Source organism: Kryptolebias marmoratus, linkage group LG12, assembly GCF_001649575.2.
Source record: "Kryptolebias marmoratus isolate JLee-2015 linkage group LG12, ASM164957v2, whole genome shotgun sequence".
NCBI classification, from domain to species: Eukaryota; Metazoa; Chordata; class Actinopteri; order Cyprinodontiformes; family Rivulidae; genus Kryptolebias; species Kryptolebias marmoratus.
The window spans coordinates 534,299-549,960 of record NC_051441.1 but is presented as its reverse complement, the minus strand read 5'-3'; the positions used below and the strand labels follow the sequence as shown (position 1 = coordinate 549,960).

The window sequence follows — 15,662 nt, the reverse complement described above, 5'->3', positions numbered from 1 at the left end:
CATCATCATCATCATCATCATCATCATCATCATCATCCTCCTCTTCCTGCAGGTGTTGTGACAAACGTCTGTGGACTCAGATCGACCTGAGCCGGCAGCGCTCCATCACCCCCCCCATGCTGAGCGGCATCATCCGCCGCCAGCCTGTCTCCCTGAACCTCGGCTACACCAACATCTCCAAGAAGCAGCTGATGTGGCTCATCAACCGACTCCCAGGTGAGACCGCACTTCCTGTTTACCTGCGCCTGAACGCCTCGTTCGTCTGTCTCACCTGAGTGTCTCACCTGTCCCTCCTGCCTGTGTGTCTCACCTGAGTGTCTCACCTGTCCCTCCTGCCTGTGTGTCTCACCTGAGTGTCTCACCTGTCCCTCCTGCCTGTGTGTCTCACCTGTGTGTCTCACCTGTCCCTCCTGTCCGTGTCTCACCTGTCCCTCCTGCCTGTGTCTCACCTGTCCGTCTCACCTGTGTGTCTCATCTGTCCCTCCTGTCCATGTCTCACCTGTCCCTCCTGTCCGTGTCTCACCTGTCCTTCCTGCCCGTGTCCCACCTGTCCGTCTCACCTGTGTGTCTCACGTGTCCGTCCTGCCCGTGTCTCCCTGTCCCTCTTACCCATGTGTCCCACCTGTCCGTCTCACCTGTCCGTCCCCCCTCAGGTCTCCAGGAGCTGAACGTGTCGGGCTGTGCGTGGCCGGCGGTCTCGGCTCTGTGTCAGGCCGTCTGTCCCTGCCTGAAGACGTTGGACCTCAGCCGAGTGGAGGACCTGAAGGACTCTCACCTGAGGGAGCTGCTGGCCCCCCCACCTGACACCCGGACAGGTGAGACCCCCGCCTGCAGACTGGGAGCTGTCTTTGTGCTGTGGGTGGAGTTCTGAAGCTGCTGCTCTCTGATTGGTCCTTCAGCTCACAGTGAGAGCAGAGTGGGGCGGTTCCAGAACGTGACGGAGCTGCGATTGGCCGGTTTGGACCTGACGGACGCGTCGTCCCGCCTCCTGGTGCGTTACGTCCCCCACCTGACCCGTCTGGACCTGAGCCACTGTGTGAACATCAGCGACCAGACGGTGCACACGCTCACCTCCTCCACCTCCCCCCTGAAGAAGAGCCTCACCCACATGAACCTGGCAGGTAGGGCTTGATGTGAGCACGCTGCTGCTCCTGCTGCTCCTCCTGCTGCTGCTCCTGCTGCTGCTCCTCCTGCTCCTCCTCCTGCTCCTGCTGCTGCTCCTCCTGCTCCTCCTGCTCCTCCTGCTCCTCCTCCTGCTCCTGCTGCTGCTCCTCCTGCTCCTCCTCCTGCTCCTGCTGCTGCTCCTCCTGCTGCTCCTCCTGCTCCTCCTCCTGCTCCTGCTGCTGCTCCTCCTGCTCCTCCTGCTGCTCCTCCTCCTGCTGCTCCCTCTCCTCCTCCTCCTCCTGCTCCTCCTCATCGCTCTCTCTCTGCTGCAGGTTGTGTAAAGGTGACGGAGCAGAGCGTCCTGCTACTCCCTCTCCTCCTGCTGCTCCCTCTCCTCCTCCTCCTCCTGCTCCTCCTCATCGCTCTCTCTCTGCTGCAGGTTGTGTAAAGGTGACGGAGCAGAGCGTCCTGCTGCTGCGACTCTGCCCCACCCTGCAGACCGTCGACCTCCGCTGCTGCTCCCTCCTCTCTGCTGAGACCGGACAGCTGCTCTCCTTCCCCTCTTCCTCCTCTTCATCGTCGTCCTCCTCGTCTTCGTCGACAACCTCCTCTTCCTCTGCCACCATCACCACCACTGTCGCTGCTCTGTCCTCCTCGTCCTCCTCATCCTCCTGTCCTCCTGACGACAGAACGCTGCTGAAGAACAGCTAAAGTCCTCCAAATCATGTGACTCTTAAGTCCCGACGGCCTACAAGCCCCGCCTCCATCCTCGTTACACTACAGACAGGTGAGGAAGAGGAGGAGCACTTTCTGTTGCCGAGGAGGAAGATGAGGGATGTTTAATGGGAAAGTTGTTGGTAATAGTTAAACATAGAAACCCTGAGCATGTACATATTTGTTCTCTGTACAATTTTGGGTGTGTGTATATATCTGTAGTTTACTGTAAATGACCTTTGACCTTTGACCTTCCTCCACCTGAACACACTCCTACACTTCTGTCTTTCCTCCCTTCGACCAGTTCTGACGCCACACATCCGTCGCTGCAGAAAGATGTTCAGATTCAGCTGCTGCCACCTAAACACTAACACACACACACATATACACACACACACACGCACACACACACACACACACTCCTCGAGTCCACGCTGATCTGAGATCAGTTTGGTCCTGCAGTGATGTCATCGTGTAAACATCCGGAGAATCTCCATCTTTGAAATCAGATTTAATTTCTAATCCCTGATTATTTCAAACCGTTAGGCTCCGCCCACATCGGTTGGGGTCATTTCCTGTCCTGGGAGAAGCTGGAAGCGGCGCGTCAGACGAGTTGATTGTCTTCCTGCCGATTGATGAATGAACAGATCGGACCGGGTGGGGACATCAGAGCTGAAGGTTTAAAGTTGCTCCTGAGTGGTCAGTGAGCAGGTGTGGGCGTGGCTTCATTCAGGGCCGCGCGTGTGTGTGTGTGTTCGGAGCAGACTGATTGTGTTTTTTTCCCGTCAGGAGTTTATTTTTTTAACTTTAATTTATTCGGCGCTGCAGGAGCACTCGGCCTGGCCCGGCCCGTCTCGGTCCGGTCCGGTCCAGCTCAGTCTGGTCTGGCTTGGTTCGGCCCGGTCCGGGCGGAGACGATCCTGCTGCGTCCTCTCCGTCCTGAACGCCACTTCCTGTCTCGCTGCGACATCCAGTTTGAGCTGCGGCTCTTTTCAGTCAGGAAACCAAAACGGATCAAAGTTCTGACTCGTCAGTCTTAATCCCAGCTTCGGTTTACTGTCAGAACCAGAACCAGAACCAGAGGTTACTAATCCTGGTTTATGAGGAGGAATCTTTGTGGTGTTGGAACCAGAACTTGTGGCCCGCCAATCAGTGCTGAGGATGACTCTCAGCTACTACCACACCAACTATCAGCTCAGTACCTGGAAAACAAACGGACTGAGCGGTTCTGATGGTCCGGCCCGGTCCTCCACAGCTCAGAGCGATCAGATCCGTGTTCCTTTCTCCCTTCAGCGGTCACCGGGTTCTGGTTCTGCTCGGTTGTTCTGGTGGGTTTCTCCCCTTCGATTCTGCTCTTTGAACCGGTTCATCATCTGGACCCTGAATCTGGTTTGAATTCCTGTCACAGAACCAAAGCTCCAGAACCCAGTTGGGACTGGGTGTTGTGGGTTCTGAGTCCGGACTCGGTTCGGTTCTGTTCAGGATCAGGTGGACCGGGTTCTACACCTGTTCTGGTTTTTCCGTCTCAGTCCTCTGAGATTCTGGCAGAACCCCGTGTTCTGGTTCCGTCTGGGTGTTAAACCCGAATGTTGGCTGCAGAACCTCCTCCTGTTTCTGAGCTGGACTCAAAGCTCAGAGTTCTGTCTGATAAAATGTGATGTTTGTTTGTTTTTGTTTGTTTTTGTTGTTGCTTCGGCCTCAGCTGCGGTGTGTTCAGTGTCCACTCAGGCTGTGGGACGTTTGGCTGCCCGTCCTGTGAGGCAGCAGCACTGAGGGGTGGGGGGCAGATTTTATTGTTTCTTAACGAGTGTCACGTCGACTTTATTCCAGAGATCAAGTGAAAACCCGACCGGATGATCCAGTAAAACGTCTCGTGGTTCTGATCTCGCTGCTTCTTCGGGTTTTTCCTGATTTGAGTCTTCAGCTCTGCAGGGTTTTTGTTCCACTGAATGTCGCGCTGCGTCGACGCGACGCCTCGTTGTGCCATAAACGCAGCAGATGAACCGCTCACTCACTTTTATATTTGTGTTTTAATGTTTGTTTTTTACTGATCAAACACCTTGACTGGGTGAGAAAGTTCTTATCAGACACACGGACATATCTCTCCTGGATCTTAGTAAAATAACAAATCTTTTTGTTGATGTTTTAAAGATGCACTGGATCCGCCTCGTTGTCCCCTGATTCCTTCCTTTTTGCCAAACAGAGTTTATGTTGTGAAAAGGGGCATTTCTCCTGTTTTCCTTTGTTTTTATACTTTGTCCATGACTCTTCCATTGTGTTGATGGAAAACTGAGGAAGAAGTTGTAACAAACGGTGAAAAAGACAAAAAGACCAACTCAAGGCAGCTACATATGAGTGACTACTGCAATGACAAATAAAGAAGCAATGGTTTTGTTTTTACACTTTGTGTGTTTCTGTTTGTTATTGTTTAGAGAAAACAGAAAAAGTCAAGTTCTTTTCGTGTTTATTTTCTTTCTGTAAACCTTCGACACATTAACTACTGAAGAAAACACAGAGTCAGTGAGAAACTGATCAGGTGGAGCATCCACAACGCCAGGGCGGAAAGACATCAGCAACGACCTCAGAGAAGCAGCTGCCCATCAACCCGGGAAGGGTCAAAGGTCATCTGGACTCCATCGTTCTACAGAGAGGAAGATTATTCACAAGAGGAGACATTTAAGACAGCTGCTGATCTTCACCCTGAAGGTCAGACCGTGCAATGAGCTCCATCTCAGACTCTACAGGCCTCAGTCAGCAGGTTAAAGGTCAAAGGTTAAAGCCTCTTCTCTCTAAAAACAACATGGCAGCTCGACTCAGGTTCATCTGAAGGAACCGCAAGACTTCTGGACCAGAACCAGACCAGAGGACAGATGTTTACCCAGAATGCACTGCAGCTGTCAGCACGGTGGTGGAGGGCTGATGGTTTGGGCTCCTCTGCAGACGTGAGGCCATCTGTGTTTTTAATAGGTTTTCTTTTAGTTTTTTTTTTTAAGTAAACCTTAAGTAAACTTAAACTATAGGTTGAATTAGTTACTGAATGTCCAGCATGGTGTTGGAGGTTGATTAATTTATTCCCTTCAAAATATATTGAAAAGATTTCCTGTTACAGAAAAAAAACATGTTAAGCTCAGTTTGTCTTTCAAAGATGTATAAACAAGCTAGTTCAGGTGTCTTTATATAGCATTTATAATTCAAATATTACATATTTTATCGAACCATGTAAGCGAACAGAGTTAACCAACTTTATAAGGACAATAACTGATGTTTGTTTCTGTTTGTGGGTCCTAACCCTGCTGTCGGATCCACTCTGAACCAGAAGGTGGCGCTGTTGCACCAACATGGCGGCTTCCAACAGCCTTTAGTAGAAGAAGAAGGGAAGGCGGCGGCGCTGACGCCGTGCGTGCGTCAGAGCGTGATATCCCTCCGCGTAGAGAAGCGCGCGGTCCTTTCCCTCGCGATGCGGTGAAACTCAGAAGACGTTTCTTCGTGCGACACGGCCATTAACATTTCCCGCTCCATCCGAAGAAGGTCCGCCGAGCGAGCGCCGGGGAAGCCTCCGTTTCCTCCACAGCACCAGCCGAACCCGACCGGTGGCCGGTTCTCCCTGAGCTCCGTGGAGTAAAATCCAACCCGCTGAGGGCGCTGAACCTGACCAAGTGAAGCGAGCGGCAGCCGGGACTCGGAATGGAGCTCATCACTATTTTGGAGAAAACCGTCTCTCCAGGTGAGCGCCGGGGGCCCACGCGCACTTCAGGCCCGGTTCGAGGTGTATTTTCGGGGTGGTGGTGGTAAACCGTGCCGGAGAGCTACGGGAAGTTTATGGCTGGGCGGAGGGAGATGCTAACTAAGCTAACATTCGGGCCTGACACGGCGAGTGACTCCGCACTCTATCCGGAGTTTAATCGCAGTTTTACGGTGAAGTTACCCGGCCTGCCTGCTCTGGTTGTCTGGGAACACGCTGCCTGATCTTAACGGTGGGTTTTTGACTCCGCGGCGGGAGACACGGGCGCTGCAGGACGCCGAACCCGACACCGACCCTGCCCATAGCCGGCGGAGCCGCTCAGTTAGCATGTTAGCGGGTACCGTTCTAAATATCAACCGCTACCTGTCTGCTTCAGAGAAGCTGTCTGGACATTAGTTCATTAATCGTAATGACACCTCTAATCAGAATATTTAGAGTAAGTTGGTGCTGTTTGGACCGGGTTGATTTTACTTCTGTCTTCATAAACGTGTTCCTCCTGTGCGGCTAGCGTTAGCAGCTAACGCGCATGCTCCAGCCGCGGCGGGCTGCTAGCATGCTGGAAATGTGGCTGCGTGGATCTAATATCAGGCGTTATTAGAGGCTATCAGTAACGCTGTTTGTGTGGACCAGCAGTTGAACCGGTTCGGGGCTCATCCTGTGTTTGAATCCGATTTCACGTCTCTCCTCAGATCGGAATGAGCTGGAGGCGGCGCAGAAGTTTCTGGAGCAGGCGGCGATAGAAAACCTGGTGAGTATCGGGCCGCCGGCGAGGAGAGGAGGGGGAGGCCGGCAGAGCTGCAGCTGCAGGCCGCCGGCGAGGAGAGGAGCTCCGGGCAGCTGAGCTTCAACCTGTCCTGCTTCTCCTCCCTCCTCCTCTAACCTCTAACACACACACACACACCTACTGATAAACAGTTCACCTGCTGGGATCTAGTCTTGCTGGCCAGTCCAAAACACATCATAAAGTAATTAAATTATTCTGCACATTGTTCTCATGACAATGATTAAAGTTCTTAACGTTTAAAACCAGGAGTTTGTTTACAGGAACAGCCGAAGTGAATGAAAGCAGTAAACTTAGAGGCGGAAAAGCAGCTGTCTTCAAGGCGCTCCACCGCCCTGCTTCAGCCCTGGTGTTTATTCTGGACAGTTGTCCCGCTCATTCTGTCCTCTTTTATTTTGGCGTTTAGCAGCAGATTCACTGTATTTCCACCTGAAGGCCTCCCCACCTGGTGTGTTTACCCGTCAGAGTTACACATCTGGAAATCTACCAGAGTAACTGAACGTTTAATATAGTTCAGGATAAACTTTGTTTCTCAGTTGCATCAAGTATCTTTAACTTCATCTGGTTAAAGCTCATGTATTTATTTCAGCAGGTCAGTTAACCGATCAGTTGAAGATGGTTTCTGATTTCCTCCTGCTGGTTTGTTGACAGTAATCTGAGTATTTTTACTTATTTCAGTCAGAGTATCTGAAGTGTCCCGGTGCAGGCAGTCGGTTGTTGTCCTAAAACACCAGATTTTAGTTTAAACTTCGTTTTATTCAGCCGGGCTGACCCACGTTCTCATACCTCGCAGCGTCTTTGTTCAAACAGCCTGTGGACGCCACCGTCTGCGGCTCATAAACATCAGCAGAACTGCTCAGTTTTTATTCTGTCTTCAGCAGTTTGGACTCTGGTTCTGGACCCGTGGAGCAGTGGAGTCCAGTCCTGGAGGGCCTCGATCCTCCAGGTTTCAGTTGTTTCTCTGCTTCGACACGCCTGATTGGAATGACTGAGAGATTAACGAGGTTCTGCAGAACATGAGGAGCAGAGAAACCTCTAAAACCTGCAGGATCGAGGTCCTCCAGGACCAGAACCAGGACCCGGACCAGACACCACAGGAGTAGAACCTCCTGGTGTTTTATTCCTTTCAGATCAGGAGGATTTGGTTGAAACTTGTCTGAGCTCAAACACTTTAATTAATTGTATAAATAATAAAACCTTGTTAGACATAAAGTTCACGTCTTAGTTTTGTATAAAGAGTCACAGCAGACTCCATTAATGAGCTTTGTTCCAAACAGATTTAACAATGTCACATTTAAGAAAGATGTTCTTAAGCTCCATGCACTCCTATCCAGATGAAATCTTTAAAATCCAGCAGATGGATAAATATTTCCACTCCTAAAGTCTTTGAGTGAAACATTCCTTTTTAATTGGACAAATAAAACAGGTCTTTGTATTTCGTGATGTCAGTACTTTTACATTTACATCATCGGTACACAGAGCAGGTAAAACAGGTGTTACAGCAGGACCCGGTTCTGAAAGCTAAACCAACAGAAAAGAAAAAGTTTAAAGATCTTTAGTTTCCTTTTTAAACCTGTTCCTCCTGGTGGCCAGCAGGGGGCGCCTCCTGTTGGGTTCTGTCAGGAAATGACTCAAATTAAGAACCAAACAAAAGGTTCCTGCTGACTTTAGTCTTTAGAATCTGCTTGTTTTAATACAGCTGAATGATGTTAAAATCAGGCAGGATTTAAAGATGGTTAGAGAACGCCTCACCCGTCTCCTCACCTGTCTCCTCACCTGTTGGAGCCAATCACAGCAGCTCCTGTAACGAAGCAGAGGAGCAGCTGTTTAACCTGACAGTTCGTTCCTGCTCTGTAAAAACACAACGCTTCAGTTTCTTTAGCTTCTTGGAAAAACGCAGCGTTGATTTCAGCTTCCAGCTGGAGGCGCTCGTCCAGCAGCTTCCTGTTGGATCAGGTGTTACAAAAAAACACCTGAACGCATCCAGAGGCACCCAAACCTCTAAACAAAGCATCATTTCCTGTTCAGTCCATCACTGACAAACATATGAAGATGAAAAATAAACCAGAACCAAGTTTGGAAACAGTCTGTGAGGATTAAGATCCTCCATGTGGTACTGAAAGGTCACCTGACTGTGTAAAACTCACAGCTCAGTCTGTCGGTCTGTTAGTTCTCCATGTATAAAACCATTAAAACAATCTGCTGATTGGCTGAAAGTTTCAGGTTTTTAGTGGAAGCTTCTGTTTGTCAGCGTCTGATCGTGATGTTAAAATAAAAAACTCATAACTTTGGTTATAAGGAGTTCAAATGTTCAGCTGGTTTTAAATTTAAACCTTCATTGTTCTGACGTTCTCCTCTCCTCCTCCAGCCCACGTTCCTGGTGGAACTGTCCAAAGTGCTGGCCAACCCGGGGAACACTCAGGTGGCCCGGGTCGCTGCGGGTCTGCAGGTGAAGAACTCTCTGACCTCCAAAGACCCCGACGTGAAGACGCAGTACCAGCAAAGATGGCTGGCCATCGACAACAACGCTCGCCGCGAGATCAAGAACTACGTAAGGCCCTGGCTAACCCTCGCAGGTCCAGCAGAGGTTCTCCTAGCTAACGCTCCCCGGCCCTGTTCCGCAGGTTCTGCAGACGCTGGGCACAGAGACGTACCGGCCCAGCTCGGCCTCGCAGTGTGTCGCCGGCATCGCCTGCGCTGAGATCCCAGTGAACCAGTGGCCCGAGCTGATCCCACAGCTGGTGGCCAACGTCACGGACCCGTCCAGCACCGAACACATGAAGGAGTCCACGCTGGAGGCCATCGGATACATCTGCCAGGACATCGTGAGTAAAACCTTTATTCACTGAGGTTTAAGGAGAACTGGAACCAGAACCCTCCTGGTTCTCTGCCTCGGCTCCTCTTCAGCCAACTGGAACCGTTTGAAGTGGGTTCTGTGTGAAAGTTGTAACGACAGGCTGAACAACCTCAGTTTGGAGAAATTCTGACCCGACCGACGAGCAAAGGGGACTCACCCGACCAGACCCAACCCCTGGTTCTGAATCTCTGAATAATTGTTCCTGCAGGATCCCGAGCAGCTGCAGGAGAACGCCAACCAGATCCTGACGGCCATCATCCAGGGCATGAGGAAGGAGGAGCCCAGCAACAACGTGAAGCTGGCTGCCACCAATGCTCTGCTCAACTCGCTGGAGTTCACCAAAGCCAACTTCGACAAGGAGGTACCGAGCCCGTCTGGGTCCGAGCCGGAGAGCCGGGTTCTGAGCAGCAGCTGATGTTTGTTTGTGTTTCCAGACAGAGAGACACTTCATCATGCAGGTGGTTTGTGAGGCGACGCAGTGCCCCGACACCAGAGTGAGTAACTCCTCTCTACCTGTGGCGTGGTGCGTTCAGGTGCCGCCTCTGTAACTGGCCTCTCCTCTGTGTGGTGCGTTCAGGTGCGCGTGGCGGCCCTGCAGAACCTGGTGAAGATCATGTCTCTGTATTATCAGTACATGGAGACGTACATGGGGCCGGCTCTGTTTGCGGTAAGATGTTATAAAACTAACAGAGTTCTGATGGGCTCAAGCACCAAAACGTTCAGAACCTCATTATTTGGGTCGACCCGTGTAGGAGCTCCGTAAAGAATTTCAGGAACTGTTTAAACATTTCAGGTCGTGTAAATGTTAGTTTAGGGTCCGACTGCTGCAGGATTCCTTGATAAACTTTCAGGACCGACGTTCTCCTGAAGTCTCTCTGTTTTTAACTCAGATCACCATCGAGGCGATGAAGAGCGACATCGATGAGGTGGCTCTGCAGGGCATTGAGTTCTGGTCCAACGTCTGCGACGAGGAGATGGACCTGGCCATCGAGGCGTCAGAGGTGGGTTGGAGGGTTCAGACTGTTTGATGCATCCAGTGAGGCGTTCACTGACCGTCCGACTCTTCTGTTTCAGGCCTCGGAGCAGGGGCGGCCCCCTGAGCACACCAGTAAATTCTACGCTAAAGGAGCGCTGCAGTACCTGGTCCCCATTCTCACCCAGACCCTGACCAAACAGGTGCTGGTCCTGCCGACCTCTGACCTCTGACCTGCATTCAGGTTGTCTCTGAGTCTGCGTGTGACCGTGTGTGTGTGTGTGTGTGTGTGCGTGCGCAGGACGAGAACGACGACGATGATGACTGGAACCCCTGTAAGGCTGCAGGAGTGTGTCTGATGCTGCTGGCCACTTGCTGCGAGGACGATGTGGTTCCTCACGTTCTGCCCTTCATCAAGGAGAACGTCAAACATCCCGACTGGCGTTACCGCGACGCCTCCATCATGGCCTTCGGCTCCATCCTGGAGGGACCGGACCTGAACCAGCTCAAACCGCTCGCTATCCAGGTGCTGCTTGGCTCGGGATGATTCCTTCCATCTGTGAGACCCGGGTCTGACCCCCTCCCCCTCCCCCCACAGGCCATGCCCACCTTGATCGAGCTGATGAAGGACCCCAGCGTGGTGGTGAGGGACACCACGGCGTGGACGGTGGGCCGGATCTGTGAGCTGCTGCCCGAAGCCGCCATCAACGAGGACTACCTGGCGCCCCTGCTGCAGTGTCTGATCGAGGGCCTGGGGGCAGAGCCCCGGGTGGCCTCCAACGTCTGCTGGGTGAGGTTTATATCCGTCAGTCAGAACCAGAACCAGCAGCTGTGGACCTGAACTCTAAAATGAACTTTGTGTTAAAAAAGGTCCAGAAATGATTAATTTTCCCACAGATTGTAGCTTCATTTGTTTCTGTTGTCTCATCAGTTTGGTTTCCATGGTAACGTCCTTCATACAGTACCCTTAGCTTTTGATTGACAGCTCACTGAGCCAATGGGAGCTTCTGTGTTGGTTCCACAGGGAGTCCATTGGTCGTTTAGAAATGGCTTGAAAACCGTCAGGTTTTGGACCGGGCTGTGGTTCTGATTGGGTTTCCAGGACACGCTCAGTGGGTTCAGAGATCTGAACCGTTGCCCAGCTCTCGGTCACATGTCTGTCCTCCCTCAGGCCTTCTCGTCGCTGGCCGAGGCGGCGTACGAAGCGACGGACACAGCCGAGGACCTGGAGGGGCCCAGCACCTACTGCCTGTCCTCGTCCTTCGAAATCATCGTTCAGAAGCTGCTGGAGACCACAGACAGGTGATAGTCTTTGTGATGGAACCACTTCCTGTTTCACAGGAAGCTTCAGCCTCGTTGCTGCTGCAGGTTTGAATCAGCTGTTTCCTGTCTCAGGCCCGACGGACACCAGAACAACCTGCGCTCGGCCGCCTACGAGGCGCTGATGGAGATCGTGAAGAACAGCGCCAAGGACTGCTACCCTGCAGTCCAGAAAACCACTCTGGTCATCATGGAGAGGCTGCAGCAGGTCCTGCAGATGGAGGTAGACATTTCATTTCCTCTCTCGCCACGTGAACTTATTTCTGCTGATTTTATTTTGATAAGATGTAACTTCCTGTCTGCAGTCACACATCCAGAGCACCTCAGACAGGATCCAGTTCAACGACCTGCAGTCGCTGCTGTGTGCCACTCTGCAGGTGAGACGACACACCTGAGCTCGCAGTCAGTCCAGCTCTTAATGTGGCGGTCTGCTGAGCGTTTCCTGTTCCCCTGCAGAACGTCCTCCGGAAGGTTCAGCACCAGGACGCCCTGCAGATCTCAGACGTGGTGATGGCGTCCCTGCTGAGAATGTTTCAGAGCACCGCCGGCTCCGGTGGCGTTCAGGAGGACGCCCTGATGGCCGTGTCTACGCTGGTCGAAGGTACGATCACGCCGCCGCGCCACCTCTGCTGCTCTGATGTCTGGAAGCGCCTGCGCCGGTTTTCACAGTGTCGCTGCTGCTTGTTTCAGTTCTGGGCAGCGACTTCCAGAAATACATGGATGCCTTCAAGCCGTTCCTGGCCATCGGACTGAAGAACTACGCCGAGTATCAGGTGGGTCCGGAGAACCTGCAGCTAGAATCTGGAACGCCAGGATTCTAGATCAACGTTCTCTGATTGTTCTGCAGGTGTGTCTGGCTGCCGTGGGTCTGGTGTGCGACCTATGCAGAGCTCTGCAGTCCAACATGCTGCCGTGCTGTGATGAGATCATGCAGCTGCTGCTGGAGAACCTGGGGGTGAGGAAGACCTCGTCCTTCGTCCCTCTGTGTCCTTTCCTCTGTTGTTGAGCGATCAGCTGATTGAGAAAGACCCGATCACCAGAAGATTTCATCTGTGGTTCAGTTTGAGTTGGACTTCAGTGCAGCTGGACTGTCGTTTGACTGTCTTTTGACCGCCGTCCCTCCTCTGACCCGTCTGTCCTCCTGTCCTGATGTTTGCAGAATGAGAACGTCCACCGCTCTGTGAAGCCTCAGATCCTGTCTGCGTTTGGAGACATCGCTCTGGCCATCGGAGGGGAGTTTAAGAAGTACCTGGACATCGTCCTGGACACCCTGCAGCAGGCCTCGCAGGCGCAGGTGGACAAGGTGAGCCCAGGAAGTCCTACCTGACTTCACTCGTGATGTCATCGTCTGGCTGGCGTTGACGCGTGATGTCCTTTCAGACGGACTACGACATGGTGGACTACCTGAACGAGCTGAGGGAGGGCTGCCTGGAGGCCTACACCGGGATCATCCAGGGCCTGAAGGGGGACCAGGAGAACGTCCACCGTAAGACAGAACGCTTCGAGTCCGGTTCTACCAGCTGTCTCTGACCCGGTCCGGTCCGTTCGTAACGCGACGTCGGTTCCTCCTCCTGTCTGCAGTCAAGCAGGAGGATTTTACGACGTCGCAGAGAATTTTGGGTCTTTTCACCCAGAAAGCTTCAGGCTGCAGCCGAAAATGAAAACGGCTTCCTGGTTTTGCGGGACCCAACACTCAGAGAGAGACGCGTCTGTAAACCCCGCCTCTCCCTGCAGCTGACGTCATGTTGGTCCACAGACCCGTCTGTAAACCCCGCCTCTCCCGGCCTGACGCTTGTTTCTCCCCGCAGCTGACGTCATGTTGGTCCAGCCTCGCGTGGAGTTCATCCTGTCCTTCATCCAGCACATCGCCGAGGATGAAGACCACTACGACGGAGTCGTGGCCAACGCTGCTGGACTCATTGGGTGAGGAGACGTTCTCAGGAGGGCGGAGCTAAACCCTGATTGGAGGATTGGTCAATGAAGAGAGATCATGCACCACGCTGACACCATGATGGAAAACCCAACGTTGTTTTCTGAGACCAACAACAAGCAGCAGGTCCAACGGGCCCGTCTGTGGTTCTGTGTGTTTACGTGTGTGTGTGTGTCCGCAGCGACCTGTGCACGGCGTTCGGCAAAGACGTGATGAAGCTGGTGGAGGCGCGTCCGCTCATCAACGACTTGCTGACGGAGGGCCGGCGCTCCAAAACCTCCAAGACCAAGATGTTGGCCACCTGGGCCACCAAGGAGCTGCGCAAGCTGAAGAGCCAAGCCTGGTGAGAACTGCCCTCACAGGGGGGAACCCAGACGAATCAGCAGGGGACGAGTTCAGCCTCTGTTACCATGACGATGTGACCAGGTTCTCCTTCGTGGAACCAAAGACCAATTCAGCCCAACGAGCCGAGAACAGAGGAGCCTGGTGAGGTCGCCATGGCAACAGAGGCTGAACTCATCACCGGCTCCAGAGCAACAGTTCGTCTCAGAGTACCGTTTGTTTGTTTGTTTGTTTACAGATGGAGCCGCCGGCAGCGCGGTGAACTCCTGGAATGAACTCTTCTGTGTTTGTTTACTTGTTTGTTTGTTTACAGATGGAGCCGCCGGCAGCGCGGTGAACTCCTGGAATGAACTCTTCTGTGTTTGTTTACTTGTTTGTTTGTTTGTTTACAGATGGAGCCGCCGGCAGCGCGGTGAACTCCTGGAATGAACTCTTCTGTGTTTGTCGCAGCGTTTGCTGAAGCAGAAGAAGTGACGTGAGATGAAGTGAGATGAGTGTCTGTGTGTGAGAGCGCGAGAGATGATGATGATGACATCACACCACCTTCAGTTCCAGCTGGCGACGCCCCGCCCCCTCCTCTTCCTCCTGGACGGCCTGTGGACTGGACTCTGACTCCCCCTTTAGGACTTAATCCTCCCTCCGGCCCCTCCTTCTCCTCCCGCAGCCTGTCGCCCTGAAGCTGGCCCCTCCTCTGACATCATGATGATGTCACCGCCCCGCCGCCGCCCCCGCCCACCGGGGGAGGGGGGAGGAGGGGGTGAACCGTAAAGACTTTTGTGGAATCAGATTAACAAGCGACTCTTTGGACTTCTTCAGTAGATTTTTGTTGCTCTTATTTTTCTTCTTTTGAGCACTAAAAACGCCGAAGCAGACGCGCCGGATGGACGGACGGCGCCTCCACCCGCTCCGCCTCCGGCTCTTCTTCAGCAGCACCAACCCTTTCAGAGTAAAAGCTGGGTGCTGAGGAGCGAGTGCCAAATGGAAAAGGTTTAGCTGAAGCCGTGGAAGCGAGTGCTGCAAGCCGCTTTGGGTCGGTTTCCCCGCTGCACTTGGTTTGGGAAACGGGTCACTCACCATTTTTGCTTGTTTCAAAGATTTCAGAGAATTGAAGACGTTTGTAAAAGGTTATATTTTTCCATTGCTATGATGAAAAAAAAAAAACTAAAGCTGAAAACAATAAAATGATATGAAACATTCCCCGAGCAGTTCTGGTGATTCTGTTGGACTTCTGGACTCAAACCGTTCTGGACTCTGATTGGACTTGACGCCTCAAAGAACCATGGTTTCTCTTCTTCTGTTTTTTTTTTTTTTTTTTTGTATCTTCATGGCTCGCCGGCGCTCCTCGCTGCCGGGGTTGATCTGTATGATCAGAGGCCCGGCCCGGATTGACTCGTTTTCAGCCTGAAAATAAAAGCTGAAGCTGATGCTTTCCCAGCGTTGGGTGGGGGCTCTTATTTTGTAGGAAGGATGCACTTCCTGTGTTGACCCTGGAGTCGATTAATTTTGAATTGTGAATCATTTGAAGCCAATCTGCTTTTTATTTCATATGAAACTTTAGTGAACTAATAAAGTCTATATTGTACTGAACCTTCGGCTTGTTCTGCTGCTGAATCGGACCTGAGATCAGCTGCTGTCGGGGCGGGAGCTTTGGGTTCTGACAGATGTTCTTACAGATGTTAGAGGAGAAAATGATGGACTTTATGTTGCAGCTGATGGTAAATATTCATAGAGGAACCTGAGAACAAACATGAAGGCAGATAAAAACGGCTCGGTGTGAGATGATGATGCTTTCAGATCTGCACTGATTTCAAACAGCTGCATTTATTAATTTCAGCCTCGAGCTGATTTCTGTCCTCAGATCAGCTCCTCCCTGATTGGTCAGGTGAGCCAGGTGATAAC

The 15,662-nt window shown here is 52.2% G+C and overlaps 2 protein-coding genes and 1 non-coding gene across 5 annotated transcripts in view; all 3 read left to right on the top strand.

The window, feature by feature from the left end:
- Positions 1-4,220, top strand: part of zgc:158376 (uncharacterized protein LOC100101643 homolog) — a 9,542-nt gene extending 5,322 nt beyond the window's left edge. The window contains exons 6-9 of the mRNA XM_017440948.2: positions 53-216; positions 654-815; positions 900-1,121; positions 1,544-4,220. Coding sequence (XP_017296437.2) covers positions 53-216; positions 654-815; positions 900-1,121; positions 1,544-1,815 — 820 coding nt within the window. The 3' untranslated portion in view covers positions 1,816-4,220. The remainder of the gene's footprint in view (positions 1-52; positions 217-653; positions 816-899; positions 1,122-1,543) is intronic.
- Positions 4,221-5,228: 1,008 nt separating this feature from the next.
- kpnb1 (karyopherin (importin) beta 1) lies at positions 5,229-14,981 on the top strand. 3 transcript variants are annotated; one of them, XR_005233827.1, is made up of 22 exons: positions 5,229-5,542; positions 6,250-6,308; positions 8,710-8,892; positions 8,966-9,166; positions 9,407-9,559; positions 9,633-9,692; positions 9,776-9,865; positions 10,089-10,199; positions 10,273-10,374; positions 10,473-10,697; positions 10,770-10,961; positions 11,343-11,473; positions 11,567-11,714; positions 11,797-11,868; positions 11,948-12,092; positions 12,182-12,264; positions 12,339-12,446; positions 12,651-12,794; positions 12,872-12,977; positions 13,226-13,414; positions 13,603-13,764; positions 14,002-14,981. XR_005233827.1 is itself a non-coding variant. In XM_017440950.3 (22 exons), coding segments are annotated over exons 1-22 (2,631 nt in total). In that variant the 5' UTR covers positions 5,230-5,502; the 3' UTR covers positions 14,157-14,981. The 3 variants fall into 3 exon arrangements, 2 of the variants coding, with proteins under 2 accessions (XP_017296439.1, XP_017296438.1); XM_017440950.3 differs by having other exon boundaries at positions 5,230-5,542; positions 13,300-13,414; positions 14,156-14,981; XM_017440949.3 differs by having other exon boundaries at positions 5,230-5,542; positions 13,300-13,414.
- LOC112449927 lies at positions 13,045-13,186 on the top strand. The gene has a single exon (XR_003038480.1). It is a non-coding gene; the product is annotated as a small nucleolar RNA SNORA79 (small nucleolar RNA).
- Positions 14,982-15,662: the final 681 nt, after the last annotated feature.

Coding starts and splice junctions, on each gene's coding strand:
- kpnb1 (XM_017440950.3), top strand. CDS start 5,503: ATGGAGCTCATCACTATTTTGGAGAAAACCGTCTCTCCAG. Junction 9,866..10,088: donor TGGGGCCGGCTCTGTTTGCG/GTAAGATGTTAT, acceptor TTTTTAACTCAG/ATCACCATCGAGGCGATGAA. Junction 11,869..11,947: donor TGCTGTGTGCCACTCTGCAG/GTGAGACGACAC, acceptor GTTCCCCTGCAG/AACGTCCTCCGGAAGGTTCA.